The sequence below is a fragment of the Sinohyriopsis cumingii genome, chromosome 10 (assembly GCF_028554795.1).
Source record: "Sinohyriopsis cumingii isolate HCF-2022 chromosome 10, ASM2855479v2, whole genome shotgun sequence".
Lineage (NCBI taxonomy): Eukaryota > Metazoa > Mollusca > Bivalvia > Unionida > Unionidae > Sinohyriopsis > Sinohyriopsis cumingii.
In genome coordinates, this window is record NC_142970.1 from 6176717 (window position 1) to 6188668 (window position 11952).

At 35.7% G+C, this 11952-nt stretch overlaps 1 protein-coding gene across 1 annotated transcript; it reads right to left on the reverse strand.

Annotated features, from left to right (window-relative positions):
- Window positions 1–246: 246 nt before the first annotated feature.
- Window positions 247–11488, reverse strand: LOC149789533 (uncharacterized). The gene is made up of 4 exons (XM_089973302.1): window positions 11347–11488; window positions 7945–8034; window positions 5076–5177; window positions 247–406 (listed from the first exon to the last, which is right to left on the reverse strand). Exons 1-4 carry the CDS (start codon window positions 11392–11394, stop codon window positions 287–289), a joined length of 360 nt encoding a protein of 119 aa, XP_089829428.1. The 5' UTR covers window positions 11395–11488; the 3' UTR covers window positions 247–286.
- Window positions 11489–11952: the final 464 nt, after the last annotated feature.

Genomic DNA, 11952 nt, shown 5'->3' on the forward strand with positions numbered 1-11952 from the left:
TATAACATTTGATTCCAATTTCGCCCTGTAGTGCCAGTTTATAAAATGGCAGCCAAATGTCAAATTTTCACTCCCAATAATGTGGCCACTCATATCTCCCCATAACTATTAACTGCGCTAAGTAGCAGATAGATGGATGGATGGAGATAATGATGCACATTTGCAGATATGAATACATTCACCGTTTATATACATGAAGAATATTCTACTACCATGGTAAATGAAGAAGACATGTACAAAAGAAAATGCGTGTGTAATATGCATTTTATATCAATTATCACATGACTTAGGCGACAGTGTAGAAATGTTGAATGATGAATCCACAAGCCGATAAAACACTATGTTCTACGGAGGATCTGGTCACCTCAGTCTTGGTACCAGTACTAATCCTTGTCAGGAACTGGACCTGAAAAAACAAAATAAAAGGCATTGTGGCATTAAACACATATAAAGATATTGAAGATAAAAATAAAGGTGTGAATGACTGATTATATATATATATATATATATATATATATATATATATATATATATATATATATATATATATATATATATATATATATATAGATAGATAGATAGATAGATAGATAGATAGTCAATTTTATTCCGCCTTATGAATATTCCTGATTGTCTACTAGTCATTTATCTTATACTTCGATTTATCGGCTACAAAAATCAAAACCATTTGATTTCTTTTAATCCAACAGTTTTGGATTTTGTAAACAAAGAATCAAGCGAGATGTTTTATTCCTCAATTCTTCATTTGTTGTGAATTTAATTTAATTAACATATCTTCAAGTTTTGATTAGTTTTCATGAAAAAAGTATATCTGCTATTTTTCTTTTTCCGAGCCAACCTCCTCCTTTCATTGTAAATAATAAGACTGACGGACCTTACACATAACTTCAATATATATATATATATATATATATATATATATATATATATATATATATATATATATATATATATATATATATATATATATATATATATATATATATATATATAAGTTTTGTGTCATTGACATATCAGTATCATCTAGAATTATAGAGGTATCATGTGCATATCAAATCTTTATCGTGACTTTTTCAAAATCAAATATAAATTTGTCTGAAATCGAGAAATCTAGTAAGGTTTGCTCAAAGTGATTATGGAGTCTCCATATAAATCTATTCTTTTCATACTTAGCTCTCTTCAACTTAACTTAATTCTTGTGTCAAACCTACGACCATTGCATTAGCCGGGATAATGTTTATATGACCTTGGGAATGTTTATATGACCTTGGGAATGTTTCCAGTATCTTTATCGGGATTCATTGCCTGCCATATATTTTGAAATAAACTTAATATCTTAATAACCTATGTATACAATTAAGTTGAGTCACATTTAGGACTCTCTCTCTCTCTGTATATATATATATATATATATATATATATATATATATATATATATATATATATATATATATATATATACACACACACACACACACACACACAGATTTGGATTTTGAACTTAGCTTTAACAATTTTTCAGTCATATCGCTACGATATCTGCAGTGTGGCAGGTTAGAGCGATGCTTTGCACTGGGGCATCATCTCGCAGATATGTAGCATGATGTCCGACCCGGTCACATTATCCTGACACCAGGCCGATCAGTCCTAACACTAGTCTCTTAATGGTGTGCGCCAAGCGAGGCAACTGTTAGTACCATTCTTGTCAGTCTTTGGTATGACTCGGCCGAGGATCTAACCCACGACCTCCCACATCCGAGGCGGACGCTAGGCTACCGGAGCGGTCGAGAGAGAGAGAGAGAGAGAGAGAGAGAGATACAGAGAGATGGATGGATATATAGATAGACAGACAGACAGAGAGACAGACATATAGATAGATAGATATACATGCATTATTAGGTTAAACAGTACAACCTATATAATTACATCTAAATATAACCTATTTCTGTTTATATCTATTATCAAACTGTTTAATTTACATTCATTGTTATTGCTAAATAAAAATACAGCACCACTGGAATGGGCAGTAAAAGAGTTAAAGAAACATTGGCGGCCGCAAGTGGCAGGAATGATTTTATGTTCTTTTTCATTGGACAAAAGGTATCTGGTATATATATATATATATATATATATATATATATATATATATATAGAGAGAGAGAGAGAGAGAGAGAGAGAGAGAGAGAGAATTATGCAGTTCAGAAAAATTCAGAACATCACGCCTTTATCTGTGCATTGCCAATTTACTGATACAGTTAAGATACCATTATCTTACTTCACCAAAGAAGTCAATATCTTTACAGGGGAAAAATTGTTTTCTCATATTAATGTTACTGGAATCAGGAACGTCGTTAAAAATGTAATTACAGTCTACCTGTTGACTGAATTGGAAATGCTTTAATTAGAGAAGATATTTGAGTGTATTTATGGTAGCTCTTTGCGTCTGGTACACTCATGCTGAAAAAGATTCTCCCCGAATATTAAACTAGGAAGGATGGAGAATAGCAAAGTAAAAGAGAGCTCAGTACACGAGACGAAAAAAGAAATACAAAAAAGAAGAAAAAAAAAACAATACAAAACGATAAAACCATTATTCGACCTTCCAGCTCACCAACCATTACCTATTAAAAGCAAAGAGCGTGTGTAAAAATTCCAGATATTGACTGTTATGTGTTGTATGTAAACAACTGTATGCTGTACTACATTTCAAGTATCTACCTAACACTGACCAACAATATCTGAGTTTGCTGTTGCCAGTCAATAGAAATACAAAACAGGAAGTAAAATGGAAAGAAAACGTTGACATTGTATTGCATAAAATGCGGATTTAATGCAATGTAAAGGGAAGGAAACATTACATAGGGGCCTATTGACAATGAAAGGCATACAAATAAGGCTAGGTTAAACTGGACTGGAAAAAATAACAAAATCGGCGAAATTTATAAAACATTTATTTTATCTGCGATATACAAGTAATTACTTTTATCTGTAATTAAAACGGCGTTTGTATCAAATTGGGCATACATTTAAGAACGGAAAGTCTGGGAATTATGTACGAAAACATATTCCTCTGGGAATTATGTACGAAAACATATTCCCCTGGAAAAGGTAATGTATCTGTTCAATTTTACGCTTTACAAACTATTGATATTTAATGTAAGATCAAAGTAAATTATATTTTACATAATTCTTCTTTTCCATTCTTTGTAGTTTATACGATTTCATTGTCAGTTTGAATCGGCCAGAATTAACACATAAATAAATTGATATCATAATTAGTGTGGCGTATTTGTATAATAATACAAATCGTAAGTCTAGACAAACTGCTCGAACATTTTCAGCTGACAGGTCTCAGCGGAATTCTTCCTAGTCTCGAATACAAATGACATCCGAAGCTCTATGACCATTATTTTAATTTTATAGTCTGATTTACGGGGTGCGGCAGCTTAAAAGCAGTAATTGCAATGTCTTTCGGGGATATGATGCAGTTCTTAGACCGTTGGGTAGCTGAGTACCCATATTCAGCAACTCCTCTCTATGTTAAAAAAGCATAAATAGTACTGTCTTTGGTTTGGGTCCACATCGGTCATTGGGGAGCTGAGTGCATTAGCCAGCCGTGTGTTTTCTAACTGTTCTGGAGTTAATCTAACTGTATTTTTATGACACCTACTAACAACCTAGTAGATGCTTGCAGAACTTCCTTGATGATATACACCGTTGAAAAGGAGACAAATTTTTCGTGGGTGCTTTTTAAACTTAACCCTACTTTGGTTTGATTATATCACACAGTTTTCTGTAATGATTATCTGTGCACCTCAATTCTCTTAAATTGTTCCGTCGTAAGCTCCTCAACATTATTTGAGTGAAACTGCATAGTCGTCTCTACTTTCTTCATTCTATCCTTCAATCTCTCATTCCTTACAAACAACGCTCCTAATATCGTCAAACTTTGACTTAAGATTATGAACCAAGTTATTAAATTGTAAATCTATACTTTCGATCTTCGAAAAATCTCATTTGTTTTGTGAAGACTTTTGTCTATATTTTCAAACAACCCCCTGAGGCCAAAGCTCCGCATCCCAACGGGTGTTCTCGTTACTTAAATTTGAGAAATATGAGCTAAATTCTTGCATGCCAGGAACGTTTGACCTGTTGAGGGATTTCTACCTTGCAAACCTGAATGGAAAAGAATTCCACCAGTGCTTAAATCTTTGGTTTTATCAAAGAAATATTGTTCAAGGTTTCTTTCTAGGGTATGTTACAAAATTATAGTATAGTAAAGCACAAAAAGTTGTTTACAGAAGCAACAAATACATGTTACAGGTATGCAAGGAATTACCAAGCAAAGAACTCCAAACTCAAAGGCCCTATTGTAACTTTAGCTTACCAGTAACTCTAGTGTCATCTGTGTGAAGTCATACGCTTTATCACATTTGGTCTTAATGTTGTTGTTGTTGTTATAGGGTTTAACGCCATTTTTCAGCACAAGATGGGCTATACATGGCGGCCAATATTAATGGTTGAAGAAGAACCAGGGAAAATCACGGAAAGAACCACCGACCCACGATAAGCTACCGGCAAGCTTTCTCACATACCCAGATTGGCCGAGTCCGAGACTCGAACCCACGCAGAGGTGAGATGGCAGTGATCCGTGACGGAGAGCGCTTTAGACCACTCGGCCACTCGGGGCCACTTGGTCTTAATGTAAAGTATATTGGAATCAGTTTATATTTATAGGATACTACATTTCAATGGGAAAATTCGACCGAGATTTTCTCAGCTATGTTGCACTGCGTAAGGAGTGCAGTATAACTCAAAAATAAACGAGTTCATATTTTCCCATACAAATGTAGTAATCTTTTATTGTATACGTATCTAACTTCTCTGCCTAAAGCTGATTAATCAAAAGAACACACTGCAACAAACAAAGAAAATGAACGTATGCTAGATTCCAAAGAGAATACAACAAACGGAGTTAAAAAATATACACTAGCATTATTCATTTATACAGAACACCGCCCATTGACCTTTGAACTTGGTAGTGTATGTATTACCTCAAGAGCCGTCAACCCGGAGTCAGTGTGGACATCCATTCTCTCTTGGTCTGTCAACGCGAAGATGTAGCAATTCTTGTCTTTATGAACAACCATCTTATGCTGTAAAGATATATATATATATATATATATATATATATATATATATATATATATATATAATGAAGCCATTTATATAACGTTTATGTGACTCCAATTCAGGCAATTCTCCGCCATAGATGCGTGAGTGAAAGACAAAGAGATAGTATTCAATGCTATGCATTGGTTGTAAAATAAGTGAGGAACTAAATCAAGGCCAATGAGAAATTACTTAGACTTGTATTCCAACTATGACTGAATGACTGAATGTAATCTAAACTCATAAAGTTTGGCTAACATATGTATTAAGAGATTATCGGAGAATGTATCGCTATAATATGTTTAATCAACAACAAACTTTGGCATTAAACTGATCACAGCTGAAGAGTGTCACCAGTGTGTGAAATCCTTGTATTTAGCTGAAAAGGAACTTAATTTGTCCAGCCTATTTTAATCGATGTAAAACGTGTAACAAATGTGGCATGTACCAATATTTTTCCCTTAATTACTTTGGTCAGAGATAATTTCTCGATTTCTCTATTAAGACTTTACAGATGAACATAATGCAGTCCCATTTATACGCTCTTCACCTGTGAAAGCAGTAATTATCCGAACCCGTGACGTTGTTTAGTATACTTCCGGTAATGCGATTTGATGTCATTCAACTGCATTCTGTTGCTTAGATAGTTGTTAGACAGTTAAAATAAATTTGGTTAAAAGTTGATTTCTTATGGAAAAAGTACACGTCTCTGAAATATCTAGCGATATGTTGATAACCGGTCTATTTTACCTAACAAATATTTTGTAGTTATATCGTAAAGCGTGAGGTCCTCTGAGAAATTTGTACGAATCTGATCGCGTTATAATCTAGTTCCTTGTGTCTCTATATAATCTGAAGCAATGTTCCCTACTTACTATATGGTTTCGCATCTGATGATGCGGGTTTTGTACCCTGTCCGAGTCATGCCAAAGACTTATTAGAAATGGCACTAGCAGCTGCCTCGCTTAGTGGTCATCATGTTAGGACTGGTCGACCTGGCGTCAGGGTAATGTGACTGGCAGGGAGAAAAGCCTAAATGTTTGCGGCATGATGCCTCAGTGCTACACATCAATATAAACTACCACACTGCAGACATCGTAGCGATATGACTGAAAAACTGCTAAAGCTACGTTTAAACTCTAAATCACACACACACACACACACACACACACACACACACACACACATCATTCTTGATATGTTGTTGGCAATTACAAGTTGAATTTTGTTCCAATTAGAAGAGCAGCGTTTCGTCGATTGACGTGACGCGACTTAGTTAAGACATATATATTTGTCATGGCGTCTTTTACGACCCTTAGAAACGTGCTCTCATTTCTTACTCTGAGGTCATGACCCCTAACAGATTTTAGAGCATTTTGCCTCTTTTTTGATTGTGATGGTGATCCGTTTAGTATACATTTAGCCATTCTCGGTAATTATTTAAAGGAAATCGCTAATTCCATAGAATATGAGGATTTTATTGTAATTCGGTCTTAAATTCTGTTAGCGTGTACAGTGAGTAATCAGGTATTGATATTGCCCCAGTCTTGAAATCTGTTAGCCATAGAACGTTACTTTCTTTATATTATCTTCCTTTCCAAAAAATGTGTATGACAAGAAACTGTTAATTTGCCTTGGAAGATAGTACTGAATTATAATGAGTTTTTATTTTGAGAGACTTTAAAGTACAGCACTGAAAAACACTATATATATATATATATATATATATATATATATATACACACACACACACACACAAAATATATATCGGGAAGTAATAGTTGAACTGAATTAATTACAATAATGCTTGGAATGATTCACTCATGTCTTACACACAGACTATTGGATCTGAATCCACTTTTAGTATGTGTTTATTAGTAAGGCATATAGTCATTTTCCTTGTAAGCTTGTCATTTTTTGCTGTTCACATCGTAGCAATGAGCACCGAAGGAGGGTAATCCTCTTGCAATTTCATCTTAGAAGACGTACCTGTTAGAATAGTGCTAATGAATCTTTGATGTGCTGATTTGGACTAGATATTGAGCGAGATTAACAGAAGTGACTGAGTACAGGTATGATATAAATGAATAGAGTTGACGGGTATGATATGGAAACAGAATAGACCGTCATGACGTGGCAACATCTGAGAACTTACCTGCGTAGAATATACATCGTTCTGCGATGACACGGTAACGAAGTAGAAGTATACCGCCATAATACGGTTAATATTTTAAGGTAAATACTCTATTGCTTAATGCACACGTACATGTGTCACACAAGTTTACCAGTGATTTATGCAAGTACCAGTCTGTACTAGCTTCGTGGTATACGATATCTGTATATGTGTCTCCGTCCGAATCAAAGCACATCTTTATGTTCTTGTGTATGTATTTATGTTGAGAGAGAGAGAGAGAGAGAGAGAGAGAGAGAGAGTTGAATGAAAGAGGTCGATTGCTTCGAAGCTCATACCGAGTCAGACGAAAGGCTTCTAAAATGTAATAACAGCTGCCTCGCTAGGCGCTCAGCATTAAGTGTTTAATGTTAGGACTGGTCGGCATGGTGGCCAGGATAATGTGACTGGGTGGGGCATCATGCTACATGTCTGCGGCATGATGCCCAAGTGCTAGACAATCACTATAAACTGCCACTGTTATGACTGCAAAATTGTCAGAACTACGTTAAAAATCCAAATCACACACACACACACACACACACACACACACACACACAGACACACACAAGAGTACCAACCGTCACGGGGTCATAATGAAAGATGTACTGCTGCACTACACTTGACTCACGGGTAGTGTGCGGCGCGTGAGTGTGGTGAACCGTAGTCATCTGAAAGAGAAACATTCAATTTACATCTCCACTAAAAAATGGAGAAATAATCCCAGTAAAACAGGAATTCGAAAAAGAACAAGAAAAGAAGATTCCAAGAGAAGTTGTAATGCCAGCTGGGACTGTAAATTCTAATATTCATGAAGGTAGGATGGTTTTGAGACTCTACAGAACCTTCTCAATTCTTAGCTTACCTAATGATGACATTAAGAGGATTTATGCATTCTAATTAGAATTGTGACGATTTTAACAAGTTGAGTAGCTTTTATGAACGAAAAAAAAGGATCAAATCCGGGCATAGATAATAGTTAGAATTAGGTACTTGACAAAACACACCAGTATTTATATGCAACCGACACTACAAGTACGGATATAACCATATCACCTTCTGGGGACATATACGTTTCATTTAACAAATATTCTGCCCCCCCCCCCCCCCCGCCCCCATTTGAACACATTTCTTGCTCTGATTTGTAGAAATAAAATAAGCATTATTTTAGTCGAAAACACAAAATCCCAGCCCTCTTCTGGTAAATCAAATATAAATTTACCACTTGTTTGAGATAACCCTTATCTCTAAAACGTAAACAGAGCACCACCGTTATCCATAATTTTATACAAATGTTTTACGGGCTCCAGCAATGTACACGTTTTACTGCAGCATGCCGAAGAATATAAGTACCAGGTATAAGCCAGGCAAAAATAATGCATGCCTAACAGAATGGTGTGAACATCGCACAGTATGTGAGAACGCTAACTCATTTAGTAATAACCAAAACATCGAAACGTATTTCAGAAGTTAAGGAAATCATGCCACTCAGTCATCATTAGCAAGTGACGTCGAAGTCAATCGGATGAACGCTTGGCAATTTCCCTCAGGAAGGGAATGATTCTTGGAAGTAATTAGACACTATTGAAAACTAAATTCTGAACTACTTTTGTTCATAGGACACAACATGGCGATAGAAGGATGTTAAATCACAATCATAACATTGTTTGCCTATTCTGTCACTACTTGTGTGGTGCATTACACCAGAGAAGGATCACCCAAACCGATAAAATGTTCGTATGTTCTTGTAATTACTATTGACGTTGTCTTTCTCAACTCGACGGTAAGGACCGATAAGTTCCAATTGCTTGGACGTAAGCCAACAGCACTTATCTTAAAAGGGAAGCTGTTGATCTAAAAAGATGTTCAGCGTCGAATAAAACTGATTAGATGTATACTACCTTTTGGGGCAAGAATGTCGTTTGTTCCTACATTGTTTCATTTATACATTAATAATTCAGTGACAGTTAATTATTGACATAGATGGTGACCTTCAATATTGCTAAAATATATTGTTTGTGTTGGGAAAGGATGTAAAGGTTTCACAAAAATCACTAAAAATCATAACATATAGCACATTGGTAGAAATAATATTGCATATTTTAGAACAAAAAAATACACCTTTAATTCCAATGTTATTTGTAATTAATGTATACTTAATAATGTCTTTAATTATACTTATATGGATAATTCTTTCAATTATTGTTTAGACTTCTCTGAATTACTAAGACAATTTTTGCAGCTATGAGCAGGGAACGGATCTTGTGACACCTCAATGAGAAACTCTCGGTAAGTTTCAACTTTCAAAATGTACAATGCCATATAATTTTATTGAGTCACCATTATTAGCTATTTTGACACCTTATGGGAAAGTAAAGTCCATTCATGTATATATGATGTATAAACGAAGGTTGGGGCCCCGAGTGGCCGAGTGGTCTAAAGCGCTCTCCGTTATGGATCACTGCCGTCTCACCTCTGTCTGCGTGGGTTCGAGTCTCGGATTCAGCCAATGTGGGTATGTGAGAAAGCTTGACAGTAGCTTCTCCTGGGTCGGTGGTTCTTTCCGAGGTTTTGATGGGTTCTTCCTCCACCATTAATACTGGCCGCCATGTATAGCTTATCGTGTGCTGAAAAATGGCGTTAAACCCTACAATAACAACAACAACAATCCAGGGTCAATCCGGGTTCTTCCTCCACCATTAATACTAGCCGCCATGTATAGCCTATCGTGTGCTGAAAAATGGCGTTAAACCCTACAACAACAACAACAACAACAAACCAGGGTCAAGAGGTGTTTAGTTGTCTCAGAAGTTTTTCACCGAATACAGAAGTTATTCACCGAATACAGGAGTTATTCACCGAATACAGTAGTTATTCAACGAATACAGGAGATATTCACCGAATACAGTAGTTATTCACCGAATACAGAAGTTATTGGCCACATAGATGAAAGTCATTGACTCTACGTCAGCGGAGATTGGGAACAGTAAGCAGGAAATAATGGCTATTCGAGTGGTCTAAAGCGCTCTCCGTGGGTTCGAGTCTCTGATTCAGTAAATGTGGGTATGTGAGAAAGCTTGCCAGTAGCTTCTCGTGGGTCGGTGGTTCTTTCCGAGGTTTTGATGGGTTCTTCCTCCACCATTAATACTGGCCGCCATGTATAGCTTATCGTGTGCTGAAAAATGGCGTTAAACCCTACAATAACAACAACAACAATCCAGGGTCAAGAGGTGTTTAGTTGTCTCAGAAGTTATTCACCGAATACATACGTTATTCACCGAATACAGAAGTTATTCACTGAATACAGAAGTTATTCACCGAATACAGAAGATATTGGCCACATAGATGAAAGTCATTGACTCTACGTCAGCGGAGATTTGGAACAGTAAGTAGGAAATAATGGCTATTCGAAAACATAAACACCGATAGGATAAATGGAAACAATATAATTACTGTCATCTTCTTATCACTTGTAAGTGACAGGAAATAGTTGCTTAGTTTTGTATTCTTTATTTACACCGGAAGCAAGTGCGAAATGCTATGTTTTGTTATCGAAAACAATCGAGGAAAAATGTATTCAAGTCTCAACACTTCTCATCATCGTATGTTATATTATCTAAAATAAGTCATGATGGATGCCTATTGTGTAAATTAAGACATAATAAACGTAACGTTGAACTGTCTTCGAAATATTTTACGTACTAAGAAAACATTTGCGTATGAATTTCTTTTGCGACTAACAACACTACACGATTTCCTGATTATTCAGTTTTGTAAAAAGAGACAATATAAGCGGCATACGAAAATGTTCGTATATTCCGTGAATAACTAAATCAGTTTTATAGTTCAAATACGAAAGCCAGGTTAATATAGGTCTGTACCTGAACGTTGGTTTATGGCTTTGTGCAGATATTGCAAAGACAAAGCACCAGTCTACATAAAGTGACATGAAAACAACGTATGGTTATGACAATTCTACATACCTGGTAAGACAGACAGACAAGGGCAGCGAAGATTATGATACCCTTCATTTTGATAGTAGAGTCAGATACGAGACCGTGTGACAATTGGAATTGAATCTTATTCTTAATATAGGTTTCCTTATCTTCAGGTAGAGATATGTAACATCACGAACTAATCCAGATTTCAGAATTGAGAGTCGAACATATTTCAGTTTCTATATATTAATATATTACTTAAGCTTCCATCAGTATTTCACTATTTGACCTTTCATTATGACATTCTCACGTGCAATTCAGTACAAACGTGATCATTAGAAATCATAATAGCACACACGAAAAAGATTTCGTAATTTGCAGGAATACTTTACATTAACAAAGTAGCAAATACAAAAAATCAGTTAACATTTGTTGCACGGTCATTTGATAGGGCATAGTAGATGTTACTACTATCATAATCTGCTCCAGCAAAAAGGTCAAAAGATAGATTATACAATCTCGACCACCCTGTTTGACTGTTTAAAGAACCCCGACGCCTTCCATTTACACTTGCTAAGAATTTTTAATTGTTTGAAGAAACCATTTGCAAATTGTACTAGTCATTGCTGGCACCTTGTCTATGTCCTTGGT

Excerpts from the sequence above, each read along its gene's own strand:
- LOC149789533 (XM_089973302.1), bottom strand. The coding sequence starts at position 11,394 with ATGAAGGGTATCATAATCTTCGCTGCCCTTGTCTGTCTGTCTTACCAG. Across the intron at positions 5,178-7,944 it reads TTCATTATGACCCCGTGACG|CATAAGATGGTTGTTCATAA; the intron begins GTTGGTACTCTT and ends ATATCTTTACAG. Across the intron at positions 407-5,075 it reads CCGGGTTGACGGCTCTTGAG|GTCCAGTTCCTGACAAGGAT; the intron begins GTAATACATACA and ends TTGTTTTTTCAG.